Genomic DNA, 24,167 nt, shown 5'->3' with positions numbered 1-24,167 from the left:
GGAGCTGACAGGTCCTTCTGCCTTAAGATTCCTGCAAATTCAGTATTTGGCATTGTTTTCCGTGGCATCCAGTGTCGCAGACCCCTGTCACCCTCCCCAAGCCAAGGGACCCATGTCCCGTGTCCCTAGGGTTGCCGTCTCTCTCAATCTCTGCCCTCCCCTGCCACTGTCCCTAACGGGATGTGGGGGCAGGTCTGTTCCAGGAGAAGCCCCACAGCCTGCAGAACAACATCCGCACGTCCCTGGAGAAGAAGAAGCGGGGCTCAGGGGTCCCCTGGGCCAGCCGGACTGAGGCCACCCCACAGGGTTAGTGGGGAGTGTGGTCTGGCTGGGGGGGGGGCTTCGGGAGATCTCACCCCCTGCCGGGGTGTCGGGGCCCCGTGGGGAGAGCACGGTCTGTTCATGCTCTGGTTCCCCTGTGAGAACGAGAGTCTGTTCTTGGGGGTCACTGAGAAGGGGTTGGGTTGGGGGGTGAACTCGAGGCGCTGCCCACTATCCCCCAGCTCCGAACGCTGGCATCCCCTCCTGCCGCCGTCCCAGCCAGGCCTCCGGCACCCAGGATCCCGCCATGTGTGCCAGACCCATCCCGAGCCCCCGGGGCCGGCTCCTCCCTGCCCAGGGCCCCCTCAGAGGTGGGATGCTGGGGCACATGCAGGAATTAGCCCCCGTGGGGAGTCGTGCGTGTCCCGGTCACCCCACCAGCCCTCTGTGCCTGCCATCGTCCTTCAGCTGGCAGCTCCAGCCCCCCCTTCACCTTGCTTCCCTCTCGGGCGGCAGCACCACTGCCCTAGCCCTGCGGCAGCTCTTCACCTCCACGCGGCCCGTCCCTGCCAAGCCCCCCAGCTCGCTGCGTCCCCACGTCCACCCCACACCCCCGGTCAGCGCCGCAGGCTCTGTCTGCAAGAGGAACTGAGGGGGGCCGCGCTGGGTCGGGGGAGGCCGGCCCGGTGACCGTGCAGCGCCCCCCCACTTGTCTCCCAGACTCCCCAGGCACCGTGTATGTCTCCAAGATGAAGAGTAGAGGCCACCCGGCCGTGTACAGGTTCTCCCTCAACGCCAGCCTGCCCGCCCCGTGGCAGATCGTGTCCCCCGGGGACGGGGAGGTGCCCTCCTTCCAGGTGAGCGGGGCTGCCGTGCCGGGCACCGCCGGGTCGGGCATGGGGCTGACCACGTGGAGTGGGGAGGCAGGGTCTGTGAGGACGGAGCAGCTGGAGGCACGTGACCACCCCCCAGCCGGGTCTGTGGCCCCTGCAGAGGGGCCAGCAGGGGCTTCCAGGCAGCCAGACCTGGGTTCGAGTCCTGCTGCCATTTGTAATCTGTGTCTGGGCAGATCCTTCACCTCTCTGAGCCTCCCTGTCGTCCTCTGTGAGGCGGGGTACAGCCGGGGGGGCCTGTGGGGGACGAAGCACACGGGACACGGGAAGTGCTCCAGCCCCCAGAGGACAGCCTCCCAGGGCCGGCCGGCCTCCCGTGTCGCCCTCAGGAATCGTCCATTTCTTTGACAAGTTGCGCCGTCCAGGGGCACAGTTAGCTTGTTGAGGGGTCACGTTTCCCTTTGAGTGATGACACGGCTGAGGCCGCCCCACGGTTCCGGCCTAGAAAGCTGCCCCTGCAACGTGCACAGAGCCGGCCCCTCAGGAAGCCCCAGCAGACGTCTACCCCCCCACACTGATCCTCTCGCCCCAGCCCTTCACGGGCCCAGGCCGCGGCCCCCCGGCTGCTGCGGGCTCAGGGCCCCGCTCCGCCCCGGCCCAGGACGTGCTCAGCGGAGGCTCAGACAGGAGGAGCATCTGCCCGGTGTGCGGACTCGAACCCAGGCCTCCGAGCCCCTGCCCCCGGCCGCTGGGAGGGGCGGGGCCTGCGGGGCGGCCGAGCCCCGGAGTCACTGTCTTGTCTCTGTTGATCCACTGCGTAGGTGTATAGAGCGCCTTTGGGTAACTTCACCAAGAAGCTGACCGCTTGTATGTCTACAGTAGGGCTGCTCCAGCCGGCGAGCCCCTCCCGCAGGTGGATGGTGACGACCCTGGCCTGCGACGCCAAGCGGGGCTGGAAGTTCGACTTCAGCTTCTACGCGGCCGCCAAGGAGCAGCAGCACACCAGGTAGTGGCCTCCGCCGGCCCGCGGGACCGGGGCACCTCGGGCACCTTGGGCACCTCGGGCACCTCGGGCACCTCGGGCCGGGCACGTCCTCGCCCGCCCGCCTTCAGCCGGTTCTGGTCCGGGCCCGCCTCCCGCAGCTCCGCTGCTCGTCCGAGCCCGGCAGCTCCCGTCCCAGGCCTGCGCCCCCCGCGCCCTGCCTGCCAGGCTCTTCCCTGGCTCCGGGGGCACGACGTCCCCCTGGGAGAGCCAGTCCCTGCCCGAGCCCCGTCCCGGGGAGAAGCACGCGGCCCCCCGCGGCCTTACCCCTTCCCGGCCCCCACGGCCTGGAATCGCTCGGCCGCGGGGTTATAAGGCGTCTCCTCAGGCGCAGCGGGGACCTGCCCGTCCCCCGGCTGTGTCCCCAGCACCCGGCGCAGGGTCGGCCCCCAGGTCTCAGTGAGCACTCGCCGGACGAGGGGCTGCGGCCGCGCTGCACCTCCTCTCCGGGCGCCGTCCTCACGCTCTGTACATGGTTAATTCAGCGCGTATTTGACTAACGTGCCCTCGCCCCTGACGCAGGACCGAGGACTCCGGAGCGGCCGCGTCTGTGTTTACCTGCATGCGCAGCTCCTGGTGCTCCTCCCAGGAAGACGGGCTCCGAGTAGCCGGGCGCCCCGTGTTCTGGCCAGGGCCCCGCATTCGTGTGTCCCTTGAGGCCGATCCCATGGTTCCTGGAACAAACCTGGGGTGCCGACGTGTGCGGGCGCCCTGCTGGTGCCGGGGATACGGGGGTGACCAGGACAGATGTGGCTCCGGCCCTCAGGCGGCTGGCGGGGGACAGCGGCTAGCCGGTCATCCACAGCATCCTTGCAAACGATGGCGCGGGCCCCGCTCCACAAGGAGGGGCGCTGTGGCCGTGGGCCCTGCGCTGCTGACACGCGGGGCTCGGGTCCCCGACAGAGCGCGGCCTCGGGGTGCCGGGCACCCACATAGCCCCGAAGCCACGTGGGGAGAGGTGGCTGCAACGGCTCACTCGCTGGGCCCTCCCGGCCCGGGTACCTCGGCTCAGGGGCTGGGGGTCCCCCTGCCTGTGCTCCCGGAGCCCAGGGCTCGGCTCACTCTGTGCACACACAGCAGCCGGGATCAGGTTGCCCGCACGAGCTTAGAACCTTCTAGAAAGAACCTGGGGCCACATCAGGTCCAGGGGCGAACAAGCCAACCATAGAGCCCCTGCTTCCCACGGAACCTTGAGGCTCAGCCCCGGCTGAGGTTCAGGCGGGCGTGCTCCCGAGCGGGGACGCGAGGCGGCCGGGGGCCCTCTGGGGACACTCGCACCCCCTGGGGGCGGCCTGGAGGCTCCTGGTCTCCACCCTTCATGCCACGGGGAGGCCGTCGAGCAGGCTGTGTGGTGCGTCCCGGTTGTGGTGAGACCACGGGGACCCGCCAACCCCCACCCGGTGCAGCCCCCCTCACCCTCCCGCCCTGGCACATGGGGGGCGTGCGTGCCTTCCCGCCTCAGCCAGGCCCCTTTGCCTCCGCAGGAAGGTGTACTTCGCTCAGTCCCACAAGCCTCCCTTCCACGGGCGCGTGTGCGCGGCCCCTCCCGGCTGCCTGCTCAGCTCCAGCCCCGACGGCCCCACCAAAGGCTTCTTCTATGTGCCCAGTGAGAAAGGTACGTGCAGGGAGGCTGCCGCGGGGCCTGGGAGGCCGGGCCCGGCCCCACACGGATGCGACTCCCCCGCAGCGCCCAAGGCCCGCCTCTCGGCCACCTTCGGCTTCAACCCCTGCGTGAACACGGGCTGCGGGAAGCCAGCCGTGCGGCCGCTGGTGGACACGGGGGCCATGGTCTTCGTGGTCTTCGGCATCATCGGCATCAACCGCACGCGGCAGGTGGACAACCATGTCATCGGAGACCCGGTACGTGGGCCCACGTCGGGCAGCTCCAAGGGGCTGGGGCACAGCCGCCGGGAGGCCACCAGCCCAGCGCCCCACATGCCCTCTGGCTCCTTGCACAGCTCACGAGGCCCAGACGCGGCCACCGCGGGTCCTGGGGACGGCCTTCGGGGTTGAGCTCAGGATCACCCAGGACTCTGGGTACATTTTGGGCCTGAGTCGGTTGCCCCTTGTGTTGAGGGGCTGGAACGGAGCCGAGGGAGATGCAAGTGTGTAAACTGCCCCCCCCCCACACCCTCGCTCCCCCTCCCCCCCCCCGCGCCCACAGCCCCCGCTGCATTGGGTTGCTGCACGGTGCCCTGGGCTGGCCTCTTGAGTATCTGGAGGCGGAGAAACTGAGGAGCTGCTGGGTCCGTGGGGCTCGGGGTGGGGCCGAGCCCGTGCGGTCAGAGCTCCTGCCCCGAGCAGTCGGTCTGGCTGGGTGTACGGGGTGTACGGGGTTCACACCCAGGGTAACTCGGGAGCCGGGTGGTTGGAGATCCGTGTGCTCAGTCCTGACCGGGAGCCCCCAGGTGTTCAGAGGAGGGTGGGAAGGCGGGAGCAGACGCAGCAGGTGAGGGAGCTTGGGGGTTTGGCCGGGCAGAGCCAAGAGACGGCAGGAAGCCCTGGTGAGAGGTGAGTCAGTCTGTTGAGCCTCTGACTCTTGATTTCAGCTCAGGCCATGGTCCCAGGGCCCTGGGATCGAGCCCCACGTCGGGCTCCGCGCTCAGCGGGGCCTGCTTGTCCCCCTCCCTCCCCACTCCTCCCTGCTCGCTCACTCTCTCTCTCAAATAAATCTTTACAAATAAAAAAATGAGTGTGACTCAAAGCATGGGTGAGCCCAGGGGCCCCGTGGCGGGTGGGCGGCGATGGGAGCAGAAGGTGCTGGTGGAGCAGGACAGAGCAGGCCCGGGCAGGGGTGGCGGGGAGCTCTGGGGTTCTTCCCGGGGGTGGGCCCAGGACCGCGTTCCCGACTCACTGAGCCGCCTGCGCCCGCTTGTGTCTCCTCGGGAAAGGGCAGCGTCATCTATGACAGCGGCTTTGATCTCTTCAAAGAACTGGGGCACCTGTGTCGCCTGTGCAAGGCCATCGCGGAGAACTCGGAGCTGGTGAAGCCGGGCGGGGCCCAGTGCCTGCCCTCAGGTGCGTCCGAGGGAGGACAGCCTGGGAGGCCGTGCTGCTCCGAGGGCGCACAGCGGGAGGGCACGCACGCCTGGCCTGGGTCCTGTGGGCGCGTCTGCCGGTCTGTCCACACCGGGTGAGGGCGTGTGAGGCCTCTGGAGCCGTGTTGTGCATCAGCACGAATTGGTGCCGAGGTGCACGTGTGCGGGGACGAGCGCCGGGTGTGTGGGCACAGCTGCAGGAGCCAGGGCAGGGCTTGGCACAGGTGACCTGGCGCGGTCACGCCCGGTGCCCTTGTCCACCCGATGGCGACCGACTGTGGAGGTTTCCTCTCAGCGCCGCCGCAGGCCACGGTCCAGGCTGGGAGGTAGGGCAGGGCCGTGCTCTGCGGGGTCCCGGGCCCGACCTGTCTGCCCCTCTCCCCGCAGGCTACAGCACCTCCTCCTTCCTGCAGATGCTGCACCCCGAGTGCAGGGAGCTGCCCGAGCCCAACCTGCTCCCGGGGCAGCTGTCCCACGGCGCGGTGGGCGTCAAGGAGGGCCGGGTGCAGTGGATCTCCATGGCCTTTGAGTCGGTGAGCTCGCGGTGGCCCCCGGGCCCAGTGCTCGCCTCGCGTGTGTCCCGAGGCCCAGCCCCTGGCCCAGATCACAGGGGTTGCTCTTGGGGGGCGGATACTGCAGCCAAGAGGTGGGGGGACTCCCCGCAGGTCACAGCTTGTGCGTGTCGGCGTCAAGCGTCACACCAGGCAGCTGACCACAGCGCTGCCCTTTCTTCCACGGAGGCTGTTCCCACCAGCCTGGGGTCTGTTCTGTGGCCTCCGGGCTGGGACGCTGCTGCGCTGCTGGGAGTCCCGGACGCTCCCCTCTGCCCCTCGGGGGTCCGGGTGCTGGGCCTCCCCCAGGAAAGCTCGGGAGCCAGAACCAGCCGTGCACGCACCTCACGACTTCCTCTGTCATGCCGAGGCTCCCTGGACCCTGCCCAAGGGGGGAGGCCCCCGTGCACACCCGCACACGTGCACACCCGCACGCACACACGAGGGCCAGCGCACCTGACCTGGGCGTCTGCGGGCCCCGTGGTCCCGAGCCTGCACCTGCCGCCGCGTGCGGAGACCCGGGCCCGGTCGGGCTCTGATCCTGTGTGCTCCGCGTCTCCCTGGCAAATCCCTCTTCCCCGCCGGCCTCAGGCTCCTCCCTGAGGAAGGGGCTCCGCGATCCCCGGGAAGCAGCTGTGCCGTCCCGTAAAGACGCGGGAGTGACAACCAGCTCAGTCTCTGGCCTCCAGCCCTGCTCTCCTTCCCACCGCAGACGCACCAGGCCAGAGTCAGGAGGCCCCCAGAGCCTCTCCGGGTCCCCCTCTAGGGAGCCCCAGGCCAACGGGCGGGTTTTTTAATTGGGCAAAATCCGCGTGACAGAATTGACCGTCTTAACGTTTCTGAAGCGCAGCTCGGTGGTGCTGAGTGTACTTACGTCGCCCGCTGGCCCCGCGCCGCCCGCCCCAGGCCTGCGCCATGCGGATACTGGGTGCTCCTGAACGGGCCGCCCCGGGTCCCTGCCGGCTCGTTTCCCCCAGCGTGGCCGCCTCCCGTGTCACAACCCCCGTCCTCTGGAGGGCTGAAGCCCTGGGCGGTTCAGGGAGGGCGGAGCCCTTCAGGTGCATCCACGCAGCGGGATGTCCCTTCCACGCCGACCCCACGGACGCTCACACACACCCGTGCCCACGGACGCCCTGGAGCCTGGGCCGCACTTGGGGAGCCCAGAAGTGGGCGTGTGAGCGCCCGGGGCAGGCCCTAGAGTGGCGGAGGTCCCGGTCTCCCCCACACCCCCGAAGGCCCCCGTGGGGCTGGAGACCGGCCGGCCGCTGGGCGGAGGCCGCAGCTCCCAGGGAGGCCCCGAGCCCGGCGGAGCCCAGCACATCTGGGGCTCCAGGAAGCCTTCCTGGGCGAGCTGGAACCCGGGAGCTGGCCGTGCGGGCGGGGCGCCGTGTGGGCCCGGGCGGGAGCCGAGCGCTTGGGGGCTCCGGGAGCGGCCGCTGGGCCTGTTGGAAAGGGACGGGCGCTGTGGTTGCGCCAGGACCTGCTGCCCGTGTGTGGCTCACACGTGCTCCCGGGGGCTGCTGGGAGGTGGCCGGGGGCCCAGCCGTCACCTGGCAGGGGGAGTGGGCGCTGCCCCCTCTCACCGGCTCGTGTGCCCCCCAGACCACGTACAAGGGCAAGTCCTCCTTCCAGACGTACTCGGACTATCTGCGCTGGGAGAGCTTCCTCCAGCAGCAGCTGCAGACGTTCCCCGAGGGCTCGGCCCTGCGCCGAGGCTTCCAGACGTGTGAGCACTGGAAGCAGATCTTCATGGAGATCATAGGCAAGAGGCAGCCCAGCCCCCCGCTCCCCCGCGTCCCCAGGCCTGGAGGAGCGGGTGCTGGCAGGGTGGGTGGAGAGGTGGCCCGCGTCGTGCCTGCCTTCCTGGCGAGGGCCTGCCCTGGAGGCCCGCGGGTGGGTCCTCGTACGGCCCAGGGAGCGGGCCAGCTGCTGTGACCGCCCACCCGTGGAAGCCCGGCTGAGGCTCCTCTGCCCTTGCCTTCCAGGGGTGCAGAGCGCCCTGTACGGCCTGGCCCTGTCCTTGCTCATCTGTGTGGCCGCGGTGGCCGTGTTCACCACCCACGTGCTGCTCCTGCTGCCCGTGCTCCTGAGTATCCTGGGTATGTGGGGGGGCGGGGGGCAGGCATCAGGCTTGGGGCCAGGAGGGGCGGGGGCCGCAGGCCAGCAGGCTCCTCTCCACCCTTGGCTGTCCATATCCTCAGTGAAGGTTTCCCAGCCCCCCCCCCCCCCCCCGCAGAAGGACCCTCTGTAACAGACGCTCACAGGACCTGCCCCCCAGTCTGTGCTCCCGGAAGAGACCCGGGTGTCGCCGGGTGGCCGCTCCTGGCCCAGTGACCTGCTGCTGCACCTGCCCTCCCCTGGAGCCTGGCCCTCCTGGTCCCTCCTGTCACCAGAGGCGGGGGCCCCACCATAGGTGTCGCCCGTTCCGCGGGGCCCTCTGGGCTCGCCCGCCGCCCTCCAGGACTGTGTGGGTGAGGCCGGGTGCAAGCCGCCTGCCCGTCCCTGCCCTGCCCCTGCAGGCATCGTCTGCCTCGTGGTGACCATCATGTACTGGAGCGGCTGGGAGATGGGCGCCGTCGAGGCCATCTCCCTGTCCATCCTCGTCGGCTCCTCCGTGGACTACTGCGTCCATCTGGTTGAGGGCTACCTGCTGGCTGGAGAGAACCTGCCCCCCCACCAGGCCGAGGTGAGCGCCCTGCCGGCCGTGCCCAGCACACGCCCTGTCCCCGGTGCCGCGAAGGGGCCCCTGAGCCGGCGGGACGGCCCCGGGCTGAGGTCTTCACGCCTCATCTCCGTGCCCAGGGCAGCGCGGTGGGCCGTGGGCGCCTCCCTCCCCGCCTGTGTCTCTAGTGGGCGTGCGGGTGCGGGCGATGGCCACGGCCTCCCTGCTTCCCTGCGTCCGAGTCTCCCCCGGCCCTGCCCCGGGCCCCACCGCCCCTCCGGACCTCGGGCGCTCAGTGCCAGCACCAGCGCTGGGTCTCGTATGTGTTTTTCCTAATCGGCGCGAAAACATTCACGAACATACTTTAAACCAGCTCTGTTTTTAGCTGCTTTTGGTCAAGAGAAGGAAATCCGCGCCAGTCAGGGCCGTTTACGAGGACCTGCTGCGCACGCCGGCCGCAGCCTGGGGGTCCCCACGTCACGGGGACCGTGCTGCCATCACGGCCCCGTCTATGGCAGCAAACCTGGGCGTCCGGGAGCGCGCCGGCCCCAGGCAGGGAGGGCCTGCTGGCGCGTCAGGGCCTCGGCCCCAGCCTTGTCTTCACCTCGCACGCAGGACGCCCACTCGCAGCGCCAGTGGCGGACGCTGGAGGCCGTGCGGCACGTGGGGGTGGCCATCGTGTCCAGCGCCCTCACCACGGTCATCGCCACGGTGCCGCTCTTCTTCTGCATCATCGCCCCGTTTGCCAAGTTCGGCAAGATCGTGGCGCTCAACACAGGCGTGTCCATCCTCTACACGCTCACGGTCAGCACGGCCCTGCTCGGCGTCATGGCACCCGGCTCCTTCACCCGGACCAGGACTTCCTTCCTCAAGGCCCTGGGCGCCGTGCTCCTGGCGGGGGCCCTGGGCCTGGCCGCCTGCCTCGCGCTGCTCCGGAGCGGCTACAAGATCCCGCTGCCCGCCGGGGCCTCCCTATAGCCCCGGCGCCGGGCCCCGCCTGGCGCTCCTTTGGTCCGGCGGGTGTGGGACGAGGCGGCTGTCCCGGCCCGGCTCCATCTGTCCGGGCCCGGGCTGGGCAGGCCGCGTCGCTCCGTGCGGGGCCCGTGGGAAGCCAGCCACCACCCCATCCGACGGCGGGAGAGCCGGCGCCCTCCGTGCAGGGTGCCCCGGGGGCGACCCTCGTAGTGCCTCAGCGCTGCCCGCAGCTCTCCCGTGGGGCGTCACGGGGCCCCCGTCCTACAGACGTGAACACTGAGGCACTGGGCGGCGGGTGGACTGACGCGTGGCTGGGCTGCCTCCGTGCCTCCCTCGGGGAATTTGCAGGAAGAGCACAGCGGTCCGAGGGTGGGGGTCTCGCAGCCCCCCGCCTCCCCGCCCCCTGCTCCCTGGCGCCAGCGCTGGCTGGTCCTGTGTCCCTCCCAGGCCTCCCGGTCCTGGGTGCGCCCCAGCCACCAGGGGCTGCTCCTCCCGGGGTCTGCAGGGCCTGGCGCAGCTTCCTACTGACCCGAGTCCCCGTCTCCCCCCTCGACTCCAGGGGTGGGCTTGGGGGAGGCGGCCCCGGGGGTTGCTGGCTGCGCCGCAGGGGTTCCCGTGGCAGTGACACTGCCGGCCGCTGCCACTAACACGAGCACTGCAAGCACCGCTGGCTCCACCGCGTTCTTCACGTTGTAGTAGCTACGGGGTCGCCGGTGCTCGGCCGGGACCTGGCACGAGGGGTGGGGCTGGGCCTGGACGGAGATGGAGGTGGGTACAGGGTGCCCCCAGGGACCCCGGTCCCAGAGCCCCTGCCTGCCCAGGCAAGGTTGGGGGCCTCGGGGAGGGGGTGGCGGTGCGGCTCAGTAGATGCACCTTCTTAAGGGGCTCGTCTGGCTCATTACCTCGGGCATTTTTTAAAAAAGATTGTATTTATTAGAGAGGGGGCGGGCGTGGGGGGACGCAGGCTCCCTGGGAGCAGGGACTCGACCCCAGGACCCTGGGATCATGGCCTGAGCGAAAGGCGGACACCTGTGAGCACCTCTGGTGTGCCAGGTACTGTGCCCCCCATGGGGTGGACGTTGCCCCCTGGGCATGAGGAGGCCGGACACAGGCTGGGCTGGAACCTTGGAGCCCTGAGGGTGGGACGGACGTCACGGGTGTCCTCCAGGCCAGCTCGCCTGGTCGTCTGTAAATACTAACTGGGGGGCTGGGTCTGCAAGGAGAGGTGCCGCCTGGGACCAGGTGGGATCTCCGTACGTGTAGAGGGAGCAGCACACCTTTGGACTCGGCGGCTCGGAAGCCAGACCCCGAGCAATTCATGGCACCGGTTACCGTACCCCACGTCCTCCTCGGGATCTGGAGCCGCCTGGCGGGGCTTAAACAACAGACGGACGCTCAGTTGTGGAGGCTGGAGGCTCAGAATCAGGGTGGGCAGGGTGGCTCCTGGAGCTTCTGCGGGAGTCGGTTCCAGGCCTTTCTCCCAGCTGCCCGGGTCGGGGAGGCCTTGGTGTTTCCTGGCTCGCGGACACGTCAGTCCCGGCTCTGCCTCCGTCGTCACGCGCCCACCGTCCCTTCCCAAGGACACGGTGGTGTCGCATCAGGGCCCACCCCAGAGACGCCACCTGCAGAGACCCTATCTCCAAGTAGGCGGCCGGTCCCAGGCACCAGGGTTAGGACTTCGGTTCATCTTGGGGGGACACGTTTCACCCCAGGACAGGCAGGGCCCGGCACGCCTCTGCTGCCCCGTCCACCACCCGGAGTGCGTGCTGGCGCTCCCGTCGTACGGATGGGGAAGCCGAGGCCCTGAGACGGACGGGCTGGGTCACACAGCCGGTGGCGGTGGGGCCAGACGGGACCGCAGCCAGTCCGCCCCAGGGCTGCGCTCAAGCACTAAGGGTCACAGCCTCTGGGAGGACAGGAGCAAGGCCTGGTGGCGGGATGCTCAGGTTGGTGGTCAAGTCCAGAGGCCCCGGGATGGACGCTCGTCACCCTGAACGCTTGCCCGGTGGCCTTCAGTGAAGCCCAAGCCCCCCAAGGCCCAGCAGGGAGCACGGAGGCCCGGGGACAGGTCGCGCGTGGGGTGCACAGCCCCAGGGGGCTGCTCAGGGGTGCGGGCCAGCGTCCCTTCTGGTGGTTGCCGCTGTGGGAGGAACAGGCCGGCTTCTGGGGGGGGTTCGGGTGGGAGCGGGGCCGGGAGGCGGCTGGCAAGGTGACCAGACCCCCAGGACGTGCTCGAGCAACCCCGTCGTCACCTGGCTGCTCACCTGGCCCAGCGCGGAGGCGGAGTCGGTGCAGATGGTTTGCCTGCAGCCCGGTGATGCCCGTCTGTAGAGAGACCCTCACGTAGCCCTGTTGCCTCTGAAGAACCATCCTCTCCCTCCCTCTTGGCCTCTGCTTTTTTCAGAGTGTCGTGGGGGCCTCAGTGTCCCCATTGCCCCGGGCACGGGCTGCCCACTGGGTAACCCTGGTGACCCTCGGGCTGCCCCGGGAGCCGGTCCGCAACCTACAGATGAGCACCTGGGCCCGGGTGGGGGGGGCGGGTAGGGGAAGGCAGATGCGGGCAGCACCCTGCCCCCCCCACGCTCGCCCTCTGCGGGGACGTCTCAACTCCAGGCCTTCATTTCCTCACAGGAACTGACCTGTCCCGGTCCCTCGGGCCCTGCACCTGTCCAGCCCCCGGCCAGTCAGGCTCTGCCCCCTCCGTCCCGGGGCGGGGGGAGGGTGTGGGCAACTCCCCGGGGCCACATGCTGGGCCATCCAGTTGCCGATAAACAAGTGCCCCTCTCGTGTCCGGGAGTGGCTCGCAGGGCCCCGGGGGTGTCAGCCCCTTGCGAAGAACCTTGACCTCCCTTTGCTGCTGACGCACAGCTCGGGGGTCCGTGCACTTTGGCTGAGCGTCCACGAGACGCCCTTGCTCAGCTCGGGGTGCCGGGGAGCGCCTGTCACCTGCAGAAGTTCCCTGAGCCGCTGCTTCTCCCCCTCCTCCCCTGGAGGCCGGGACATCCCGATGAAGGCCGCTTGTCTGGGGGCGCCTGCGCGTCCTGGTCCTTTCCCTGCGTTCCTGGGCACTCCCGCAGCATTCCTGGGCAGGCCCCGCGTCTGACTCCAGGGCCCCCGACCCACTGCCCTCAGTGGCCGTCCCCCACCTGCGTGCCGCCCCGAGGGAAGGGAGCTCCGGGCCCAGAGCTGAGAGTCCAGCACCCGAGGGCGAGCCCCAGCCCTGCCCGGGCGGCCTTGAGCAAGCCCTGGACGGCAATTCAGCCTGGGGACGGGGCAGGGCACAGAGTGATGCCCAGAGCCCTGACCCCCACTGCTACGCCGGTGGGACGGGAGTCTCCTGAAGTCAAGGAGGCCCCCGCGTCCGTGCCCTCCCGCGGCGGCCGTGCCCTGCCGGTCTTGTTCTCGTCACTGTTCACGTAGCAGGATGCCCGCCGGAGCTCCACGGCGCGGGGACTTCCTGCGCACCTGCCGTGGGCTGGGCACGGGGATGCAGGAAGGCAGACACCCACCCCGACCTCGTGGACCTTACCTCGTGCCGGGAAAGGAGCTTTGGTAAAAGAACCAGAGGGCGGTGAGGGATACGGGCCCGAAGCTATGGGGCGGGGCTGGCGGAGGGGTCCCTGCGGAGCCTGAGGACCACTGTCCTCGCCTCTGGGGAGCTGGTCCACCACACACAGGCCGCCTGGGGCCGAAGGACCGCCTCCCAGGCCGCTGTTAGGCCGTAAAACAAGGGCTTTGTTGGACTTCAGAGGGGATGAAGCCAGAGCCTCCCTGGGGCAGCAGACTCGGAAAGGGGCAACCTGCTGGCCCAGGATGGCACCCGGCTCAGAGTGACACGCAACCCGCCAGGTGAACCAAAGGAGCAGCGCCCATGAGGCAGCCCCGGCCACTGCCGAGAAAGACGCGCTGAAGAACAGTGTCCTCTGCCTCCTGGGGCGCCCAGCGGAGTTCAGGTGCCGGTCACACCCGCTCAGCGGGCTAAACGCCATTGTCGTTGGCATTCAAGGCCCCACGGAGGCCTGTGAAATTCTAGCCGCTCCGAACGGATGTGCAATATGAGGCCAGCCTCTGGGGGCCGAGGGTCCACCCTCCACCGCGTCTTGGGGGGCTCAGGCCTAGTCTTTGCGCCACCCCGTCCTTCAAGGCTCCGCAGAGGGGTGCCCGGGGAGCCTCTTCTGGTTCCCCCATCCTCTGTGCAGACTTGACCGTCTCCTCCTCCTCTGTCCTTCATACACGCCCATCCTTCCCTCTTCTGGTCGCCGTGCCTCGATTTTTATTTTGAGGATCTTCCCCCATCCCAGACCTGTGGGCAGAAGCTGGCCACTGTCCCCCGCGCACACTGCCCCGATTACCCCCTTACGTTACCCCCCCTTGTAACCCAGGGTCGCCCAATCAGTGCATGCTGCCCGCGGGCCACAGTGCTCTGTTGAGGGCCGGACACCCCGCCCAAGTCAGTCCAATGAGTGTCTTCCTGGGAACTTACTGGGACTCTGGCAAAGATAGACTCTCTTTTGACCATTATTTCCACATCGTGGGAGGAAAGCCGAGCCTACCCAGGAGTGAGGCCAAAACAGAGGAGAGCAGACCTCAGGATAGAAGTCAAATTTCTGGTAACATTGCTTAAGCCCCTGGATCCAGCCATGCCTGAAGCTGAACACACCTAGATAGCTTTTTTATGCCAATCTCCTTTCCCTTAAGCCACTTTGAGGGAGGCTCTCTTTCACTTTGAATCAAGAGTCCTAACCAGTCTCCCCCAAAGGCTTCAGGCGTTTATCATTTACGGGTTTAAGCCCAGCTCTTACGGGTGACATTCAAAGCCTGCCGGGACTGCCTCAAGGCCCCTCAGGTCACCTCCCGGGTCCTCCAGCCTCCCAGACTGCTCACCTGCCCCAGGCTTTCTCCACTGGGCGGGTGCTTGGGGCCCCCGCTCTTCTCCCCACTAACACCCGTCAAACTACGACCTGTGGCCCAAGGTTCCGCTCAGACGCTACCTTCTCCGTGAAGCCTCCCTCTTCTCTCGCGGCTGTGGGAGCACCGAGTCCGTGCGACCCTGATTTGCGCCTGCATCTGCCTTTCTGGCGGGCAGGAGGCCCCTGAGGCAGGACAACGCCGTGCCCGACCCCCGACCCCCGACGGCCCAAGGAAGCTGGACTCTATCCCAGCCCAATGGGAATGTGATGAAGGGTTTTCTCTTTTAAAACAAGAGAACATTTTAAGTTTATCCAATTGGTAAAAATCGAAGCATCTGATGACACCCTCCGTCGGCAGAGCTATGGGGGAACCCGACTAACTGTGAAAATCACGCCGCGTGGTCCTTTGGACTCGGCAGGCCCGCTTCTGAGAATTTATCCCGCAGATAAACTTGCGCTGGTCAAGTGTAGACGTTACAGAAGCTGAGCCGGTGTCGCCAAGGCCTGGGACCCCTAACTGTCCCTCAGCACGGGGACCGGTGGGATGCGCTGGCCCCTCCCGACACCAGGACACGCCAGCTGTAGGAGAGCGAGGGAGCTACGTGCCCGTGAAACCTTCGCACAGGGCACCCACCACTGCAAAGCGTGTGCAAGACCTGCTAGCTCGTGTGTCTAAAAATTAAAAAAAAAAAAAAAAAAAAAAAGAAGCAGTGGGGGCGAGAGGACAGATACTCATTTCTGCTTGTTCAGCATTAGGAAGCCCTGAGGGAAGCATGGGACGAGCCCGAACACCGCTACCTGCGGGTATGGGCCGACCCCGCAGACGGCCGGCAACAGCTGAAGGAAGACTTTTTCTAATAAATCTTTTCACATTCTTGGATTTTTTGACCGCAGGAAATGCAGTACCTGCATCTTTCTTTTTCTTTTTTCTTTTTCTTTTTTTTTTTTTTAAGCAGAGGAGAGCTGTAGGTTTCATTTGCTCCTTAGAGAGCTCACTCGGGCTGCAGGGCAGAGGGGGGCCTGGAGGAGGGGGAGCGAGTCAGGGAGAGCAGTGAGCAAGAAGGGGAGGGAGCCCCCCCTCCCAGAAGAGGCGCCGCCGAATCTGGGCACCGCTGGGAGCTGGCCGGGCAGCAGCTGCTCCCTGCCCCGTCGCTGAGCAGGAACAAGGGACAATCACCCACTCTGGAGCCAGTTGCATCAGAGCCTTTGGAGTGATGGGGAGTGTGGCGCTGCCTGGCGCCCATCCCTCCCCCTCCCCCGGAGTCGGGCAGGCAGGGGCTGCTTGGGACAGGCAGCCCGGGGTGATGGAGAAACCCGGGCGGCCCCCGCGACTGCTTTGGTGCGGAGCCTAGAACCCGGGGTTTTGTGTCCTCCTTCCGCCTCCATTAACTGTGTGAATTTGAGCAAGTCATTTGCTCTATCTCCGCCTGTTTGCTCATCCCTTAAATAGAATAACCCGCGTGCATGGTTGTCGCATTTTGAACGAGGTAAGATAATGCCGAGGGCTTGGCCACATCGAGACCCGCTGAACCATCGTCACGACCACCGTCATTGTTACAAAGCAGGTTTCAACCAACTCAGGGCAGCATTGATGTGCTTAGAGTTGCAAAGCACCTCAGTAAACAGGAGCCATTTGCTCCTCAATTAGCTTTTCTTCAACTCTGGGGGGAATGTGTTTCCTTGGGCCACCGATGCTGGGTCTAGCTTTGTGACTCTAAATTGTCTGTTGGGATGCTGGCAGGAGTAGAGCAAGCCAAGACCTGAAATATGGGAGCCTGCGGGGACTTGACGGCTCCTCCGAGGGAAAGCCATGCCCAGGGAGCCCGCTGGTTCCCAGAGGCCGAGAGCTGTGGCACAGACTTGACCCCAGCTGGAGCCCGGAGCCAAGAGAAGCTGGTCCTTGCACAGATCTCATGACGCCCAGCGGACCCTAGTGATCGAAGCCACCAAGTTTAGGTAGTTTTTGGTTGGCTGGTTAGATTTGTTTTTGGGTTTTTTTGCAGCTTTATTGCGACAATAGCTGATGGAAGCACCAACCATGACTTGCACAATAAAGTTGAAGGTCCTTCAAGGTCTTTTAGCATCTCATTGACAATTTCCCCATTTTTATCTCACGCCACTGCCTCCATTTTGTACCTCAGGCCTCAGCCGAACCAAGTTTCATCCAGTCCTGGTGCACGTGGTGCCGTGGCTCACCCCCAGCTCCGCAGACCGTCCCCCCTGCCTCGAGCACTCCTCCCCTACTGCACCTTCACCGCAACTCTCTACCCCTCAGGACTCAGCTCCCGCCAGGACGCCTTCAGGGGTGCCCCAAGTCTGGGCTGGTTGTCCTGCGATGTGACCCCATAGCCCTTTGGATTGCTTCTGCCCTGTATTTTCAGTGACCTTCTACTTGTCTCTCTCTCCCCACGAGGTCATAGTCCATGAAGGCAAAGACTGAACATCCCCAGCTCCTGGCATAAATACACTCACGGTAAATATGTGTTGACCGAATGAATTCCCTGTGCCTTGAAGCCTCCGTCTGCCCACCTGTAGAATGGGAACTGTCTTGTCAGAACTGGGCCAGAGCGCTGCCCTTGCGTTGCTTCGCTGCAGGAGGAGGAATGAACAGGTGCCTGTTGCTCTCCACCCACTCCATCCCTCGTTGCCGTCACCTCCTCCCCGGCTCTTGTCAGAAGGACCCGAGGTGAAGGATGTGGCTTCTCAGCAGACCGGGGAGCCTTTGTTCTGCACAGACCACCTGACGGAGGTGCTGCTTGTACCTACCTGGCTTGCGTGGGGAGGGAAGGGCCTCTGCCCAGGCTGCCCCCGGGCGCCCCGCTCTGCCCGCCACAGTGCCCTCCGGGCGCATCTGCCTTGGCTTGGCGAACACAACTCTGCAGGGCGGGCGGAGAGGGAGGACTGGGGGCAGCTGACGTGTAACTGGGTCCCTCCCACATGCCTTGAAGTCGATTCATCCCTACCACCCTCCCCGAAAGGAGGATTGTATCCCCCATTTTTCAAAGAAGAAAGTGAATCACCCACCTTCTCCAGTGGTGGGATTCTAACCCAAGCTGGCTGACCCCAAGGTCAGTTCTTCCTGCATGCAATGGCCTCCGCAGCCGGCGACGATCTGCCGTGCCTTGGTGGTGCCGGCAGCGTCGACAGGAACAGAGAGCATCGATGACACTCTTACAATAAAAAGAGAGATGCGCTAAAGTGTGTACAGCACTCTGCGGTTCCCGAGCTGCCGTCTCATCAGTGTCTCACGACTTTGCCAAGCAGACCGACCAGCGCCCCAGTTTACGGAGGAGAAGCATGAGGCTCGGGAGGTGAAGTGATTTCTTCCAAGATCCCACAGTAAATGAAGTTGAGGCAAGACTCTCCCCGCCTTGTCCCCTGGATCGCTGAATTCCAAGGGTCCCACTCGGGGACTCTGGGCCGCAGGGGGTCCTTGAGGCATCTGATACCTTGGGACACATCCTTTCCCCGTGGTCAGACCATCAGGCTGCCTGGGATCCAACCCGTGGAAGCCACATGAGCTGAGTCCCGACATACCAGTCTCTACTGCTGCCTACCAAACCACTTCAAACACCAGTGGCTTAAAACAACGGCCATGTATTTAGCTCATGAGTCTGTAAGCTAATTAAATTAAGCTGGGCTCATCTGGGTGGTTGTTCTGATCCTAGATGCTCCCTCCTGCGTCTGCAGTCAGCTGTGGGTTAGCTGAGTGGTTTTGCTTTGGGGGCTCGGCTGACCGTCAGGCCGGAGGAACAGGGGTCACGGGACGATGTGTCACTCACCAGGCTTACTCACAAGGCGGTGTCGTGGTTCCCAGGGAATGAGTGGGAGTGCACGAGGCCTCTTACTATGGCTCGAATTGTGTTCGACCCTCCTGTTACAGGTTGAATCCCAGATGATGGATTATCAAGGTTTTAGAAAAAGAGAGGAAGCACGGGTGGAGGGGAGAGAAAGGACACATACATTTGCCAATACCAAAATGCAATTTATAAAATGAAAATCTGGTGTGACATTCAACTAAATTAACAATTTATAGATAATTTACTAGGCTTATACCATTAAGCAAATGCATTTTAAATTGATTTCAAATTAGTGGGCTAATGATTTCCCCCAGGTCCAGCCTCTGCCAGCCCCCCAGTGTAGTGTTTTTAATAAGAGGTAGGTGTGCAATAACAGCCTCTTTATTCCATAATTGAAGCCATAATTGAACTTGAGGTCATATCCAAGGGCCCTATTGATCTACATAGAGAGGGAAAGTGCTGACAGTGACCATCTTCAGGCCGGGGTGGGCAGGGGGGACCAGGAGAGAATCCTGCAGCTGTGAGATCACTTTTTGTATGACCCGCAGGTAGCCCTGATGGCTGATGAAGAAGTTAAATAACCTTGAGACAGGCAGAACTCCTAATCCCAGTCCTGCAGGGACTCCCTAAAGACATGTCGAGGACCTATGCGACCCTCCAAGATTCCCAGGGCCCCACGGTAAACACCGCACCCTCTTTTGTCCCACCATTGCCTGCCTGACCCCCAACTCCCTAGGCCAGAGGGATCCAAGTCAAGGTACACCACAAATGTGTTCTACTAACTTTCCTCATCCTAAGTTTCAAGTCCTTTAAGTCTCAGGCCAAGAGCTTCTCCAACCTCAACGCAGAAAGGCAGGGTGGAACGTCTTTGGGTTTTGTTGGCATAGCCCTGATTGCTTCCATTTCATAAAGTACAAACCATTATCCATCTCTATTGTTACCTCTAAAGGGGCTATAAGAACCCTTAGCTCCATCTCAGGAGAACACTGGAGTCTCGTTTTATTTTTTACCAGCCATTTGGGCTGTTCAGAACCCAGACATCTTTTCTCCAAAGGGCATGCCAAACAAAAGGAAGTGAGAGGGGAAGCAGAGAGGGAAAACAAGAGGTCCAGAGGAAAGGAGTGAGGGAGAAGGACAGAGAACCAGTGTTTTTAAGAGGGGAGCATAGAACAACTGAGAGAGATTTTACAAGGAAGTAGACGTGTAATGGGAAATCTCATGACCCCAAGGCCAGGGAGTATAGCTAGGGAGGGGAGGCAGACTGTGAGCACTGGGTCTTCTAATGAACGGATCAGTGTTTAAGACGATCTGTAAAATACTCCATGTGTGCCCTTGAGATTGTTGAGCTGTCAATAATACAGTCCAAATTTGAATCCTAAAATTATTTAAACATTGTAAACTAGCAGTCGACACAATGCTCCCAAATCTCATAAAATCTGGAGAAAAGACAAGAATGGGAAAGAACAAAGGAGAAGGAGCTTGATATTTTCCCTGCTACCTAACCCCATCTCATTCTTGGGGCATAAGATTCCTTGCAGATTTTTAACTGAGCTCCCAAGAGTCCTCCATTGCACTGGGAGATAAATTCCACGTTCTCAGCTCTTCTTGAACAGATTCTTCTCTCAGACATGTAACTGGGGCGTGGAGGAAGAAGGAGAAGGTTATTCAATCGAGGCTCTGCGTCATCTCGTTCACATTCCATCACAGGAGTCAGTCATGGCGATAACCAAAGACAGGAAAGGTTCTGAGAGAAGAATGTCTCTGGTTTCTAGGAAGAGACTAGTGGGGAATAGTCATTGAATCAATATTGATCAATAAAATGTCCCAGGAAAATCTAAAGCCACATTATTGAAACAGAGTTTTTCCCTAGAACATCTTCTCTGTTGATCAAAAGAATGAAGAAAGGCAAAATCAGAAAGGAGAAATTCATTTTTTAAAAATGACTGTGAATTGACGCAACCCCCTTTAGAAACATATCTGTATACTATGATCCGCAATTTCACTCCTGGGTATAAACCCAACATAAATGAGTGCTTTGTCCATCAAAAGGCACGCACAGGAATGTTCACAGCTTTATTCATAACAGCCTCAAACTGGGAACAACTCAAATGTCCATCAACAGTAGAATGGATCAATAGACTGTGGTTTATTTACACAAAAGAGTATTATACAGAAATAAAAAAAAAAGAATGAACTACTTCTATGCAGTGACATAGATGAATCTCAAGACACAATGTTGAATGGAAGAAGCCAGACACAGAAGAGCAGATACATTTATGTGAAGTTCAAGAACAAGAACGACTCATCTATGATGACATGTCAGAAAAGGGGTGGGAAGCAACACAAAGAGGTGGTGCTAAAAGTGTTCTGCATTTTTATCTGGATGGTGGTTACACACGCACACACACTTTTACTTAAGATGCGTGTATTTTATACAAGTCACTCCTCAAGATGACTAGCAGATATTTTTAAATGGTCACTCCACTCCATCAGTCCAAAATTTGAACCATCATCTGTCAATCACTTCTTGAGGGCCGTGAAATTCACAGAGCTTGAGCTTTATCTTCCATCTTGAGGGAAACGGGAAACACACCTGCCCATTGCGCAAATGAGGATAATGAGGCATGGGGATCTTCAGGCAGAGGCACCACTGCAGGCCATGCAGTGTAAGGCTCGACTGACAGGTGTCATGGTGAACGCAGACTGTGAACCACGACCTGTGGCACCTCTGTCCTTCCTCGTGGCATTATTGATGTGGCTCACAATGCCTGAGGCTGGACGTGCCCCGTGGAGCTGCCAAAAGTTCTCATCATCCCATAGCCCTGCCACTCTCCCTAGAGCAGAATAGGATGGCTGTCGCAGCAGCTCCTGGATTAACTTCAAGAGATGCCAAATTAGAATTGAATTACAGACCAGCCTGGTGGTCTCCAACAGCTGCCATTACGGTGACCCAACCCTGGCGGGGCTTGGTGACCACGTGCCCCGGGGGGCTCGCAGAGGCTGTTTCAGCACCTCCGACAGAGGTGGCCCGCCCGGGAGGCCCGGGTGCCCAGCGGAGCCTATTATTTCAGCACCAGGGACAGCGACCCATGCATCAAATGGCTTCAGACGTTGACTGGTCTGCGGACTGTGCGGTCGACTGGTTTGCAGTCTTCCCACAGCTGCCTATTTACACACACCGCGACTGCTTCCAGCTTCCTATAACAAATTAAATTCTGACAGCGTTAAAAATGTATGTGTGATGGGAAGATTGGTTTGGAAAACACTCAACACTTACTTACCTCCCTTCCACCTCCACCTCCTTCCTCCAATCCAGGTGCTTCCCGAGGGACCCGCACTACAGGGAATGCCCAGGTAAATAGGGTTTCTCATATATAGAATTGTCAGTGGAGCACACGGGTAGAAGAACAGAACCCCTGGGACCCAACTTATTTTCCCTTTGAAACCTAGATGCGAAAGAACACCTTCCTCTCTGAGAGAGTGAAAAGCAAGGTCATTTAGAAATCTTTCCTTTAGGGACACCTGGGTGGTTCAGTGGTTGAGCATCTGCCTTCAGCCCAAGTCGTGATCCTGGAATCCCAGGATCGAGTCCTGCATCGGGCTCCCTGCATGGAGCCTCCTCCCTCTTCCTGTCTCTTCCTCTCTCTCTCTGTCTCTCATGAATAAATAAATAAAATCTTTTTAAAAAAAAGATATCTTTCCTTTACATGTGCACTATCAATTAATTAATCCATTCATTTAATATTTATTGAGAGCCTAGTGTGTGCCAGGCCTGTGCTAAGCGCTGGAGAGAGAGTGGTGAGCCAAATAAATTCTCTGCTCTCATGAGCGCACAGTCTAGTGGGAGGAGAAGACCAGTAAACACATAAATATATCAATAACGAGGATAATTTCAGTTCTACTGTAAGTTCTGTAAAGAAAACAAGTAGAGAAATGGGCTGTGTGGTGACAGGGTGAGGACTACTCTCCCTAGGAGAGTCAAGGAAGGCTGCTCTCAAGAGATGATGTATGACTTGTGTTTTGAACAATGGGAAGGAGCCAGACTTGGGAAGAGCTGTCAGAAGTGGGTTCCAGGAAAAGGGCTGAGCTGGAAACAAACGTGACATGTTCAAAGGGTGGCAAGGAGTCCAGTGCCAATGGCGTATAGTGCATGAAGGGAAGACACGGAGGAAATAAGGTTGGAGAAGTGGAAGGAACCCGACCTCGTGGACCTTGTGAGTCATACGAGACGTTCGGATCCTAAGCAGGGGAGGGATCTGATTCATGTTCCAAGCAGCCTGCCTTTTTGGCTGCTTTGGGGAGAATGGACTGGGGGAGTGGGAGGGGAAGCTAGCAGACCAAGTTAGGCTGCTGCAATGGCCCACTGAGAGACGGTGGTGATGATAATCCCTTCTCATCTCCCACCACTCGGAATTTTATCTCCAAAATGAAGAATGCACTTCTCTGAGCCATCCACGCTCCCTTTCTCCAGTCCCTCTTGTAACCAGTGCCACACACGGGTTATTGTGAGATATTATGAGGGAACATGCACAGGTCACAATGGTTTATTTACCATTGAAAGAATGAATAAATAGTGGCTTTAGAGACACCCGTCTCATCCAGAAATAGGATCTGTTGCCTCTTTGATGCCAGTTTTTCTCACTCTTTCAATTCCTGGGCTACCACTTGGGGAGGAAGGACATGCAGAGCACTTAATCCACTCCTCATGGTCCATCATCTGAGAAATAGCCCCCTCCAGCCGGTGGGAATTGTAGGCTCATGCTGATGGGATGTCAAGGGGGGAGACTATACACTATCAGTTATGCAATGAACAACAGCATCAACATATATGATATTTAGAGCATTAATGTAAAAGGGATATTACTTCCCAAACCAACCAGAAGACCCAGGAAGACCACCATGCATAGTGTACAAGCCCATGCTCTACCCAACTAGGCTTGCCAGCCATGGGTACCTTGGGAATTTGCGTCTAATACGACCACCAGGAAGGGAGCAAACTGAGCAACGAGGGAACAGACAAAGATCACTTGACTTAGCATCGGGGCCTCTGGCATTTGATCTCATCTCATTCACTAACTCACTTGAGGATGTCAGGCGGATCCTTTCCTTTCCCTGGGCCTCATTTTTCTCAACTGTGAAATGAGGGGTTTGAATTTCATTACTTTCCAGCTCAGGAAGTCTTTAGAGCCGCAATGGCCCTAGGACCGTAATTTCCCACATTCTTTGGTATCTCTTCTTGTACTCCCCAAATCCCAAAAAAGTATGGGAAGCATGTAATATCATGTCTATCGTTCAGGATGGAAAACTGAGGCCTCGAGGTCACACGTACTATTCACAAATTTTACCAAGTGAATGAGAGAGGACTTAGATGCAATTACAACTCACTCGGGTAAATCCTAACTCTTCCAGGAGCAGCTGACAGCAGTGCATTCTGCGAGGCTTCCTCACCTCACCCTGGATAGCCCCTTCCCCTTTCCCAGCCCCTTCAAGCCCCTGCGGGCCCCTGGCTGCCCTGCAACATCTCTGGTCATCCCCAGGACACTTCAGGCTTGAGGCCATGGGCAAATTCCATCATGACCAGGCCCTTCCACTGGGCTCATAATTGGAATGTGTCAGCTCATTAGCATGGGGAGAGAGGACAGCGCCGGGGGCTTTATTCGCCCATCCTGATTTAGGAGGTGTTCCCTTTGCAGCGCCTGGGCCTTGGAGGAATCTGCGCCCCGCCTGCTTGTGCCTGTGTTTGTTGTGGAAATTACCACTCACCCGTACATATAAATCTGCAAGAGAGCCTCTTGTCATTTCTAATAGTTCCACAGGCAGTGAGAGGAGGCTGGGCAGAGCCGAGGGAGGCTATGTGGGAGGCGAGGGACCTCCATCTTTGTGCTCACATCACAGGAATCTCGACCACCCAGAGCTCATGTAACAGGTTCCAGTCGTCCAGAGCTTGCAGTGTGCCCAGGACTGTGCTCAGGGATTCCCATGTGTGTCATCCCGTTTGAACTTCCCATAACCCTTGGGGTCCCTGGGTGGCGCAGCGGTTTGGTGCCTGCCTTTGGCCCAGGGCGCGATCCTGGAGACCCGGGATCGAATCCCAC

The 24,167-nt window shown here is 61.4% G+C and overlaps 1 protein-coding gene across 4 annotated transcripts in view; it reads left to right on the top strand.

The window, feature by feature from the left end:
• The window catches only part of DISP3 (dispatched RND transporter family member 3), a 50,138-nt gene extending 33,795 nt beyond the window's left edge, over positions 1-16,343 (top strand). Inside the window, exons 11-21 of one of the 4 annotated variants that reach the window (XM_072828403.1) lie at positions 193-306; positions 982-1,118; positions 1,916-2,100; positions 3,621-3,751; positions 3,824-3,996; positions 5,028-5,154; positions 5,562-5,707; positions 7,358-7,487; positions 7,711-7,824; positions 8,245-8,411; positions 9,003-16,343. In XM_072828403.1, the coding sequence (XP_072684504.1) occupies positions 193-306; positions 982-1,118; positions 1,916-2,100; positions 3,621-3,751; positions 3,824-3,996; positions 5,028-5,154; positions 5,562-5,707; positions 7,358-7,487; positions 7,711-7,824; positions 8,245-8,411; positions 9,003-9,365 (1,787 nt within the window). In that variant the 3' untranslated portion in view covers positions 9,366-16,343. Of the gene's footprint in view, positions 1-192; positions 307-981; positions 1,119-1,915; positions 2,101-2,658; positions 3,597-3,620; positions 3,752-3,823; positions 3,997-5,027; positions 5,155-5,561; positions 5,708-7,327; positions 7,488-7,710; positions 7,825-8,244; positions 8,412-9,002 lie in introns of those variants that run through there. The other 3 variants (XM_072828402.1, XM_072828404.1, XM_072828405.1) reach the window with 3 other exon arrangements.
• The last annotated feature ends 7,824 nt before the right edge of the window (positions 16,344-24,167 follow it).

This window comes from Canis lupus, chromosome 5, assembly GCF_048164855.1.
Source record: "Canis lupus baileyi chromosome 5, mCanLup2.hap1, whole genome shotgun sequence".
Lineage (NCBI taxonomy): Eukaryota > Metazoa > Chordata > Mammalia > Carnivora > Canidae > Canis > Canis lupus.
This window is presented reverse-complemented; position numbering and strand designations above follow the sequence as displayed.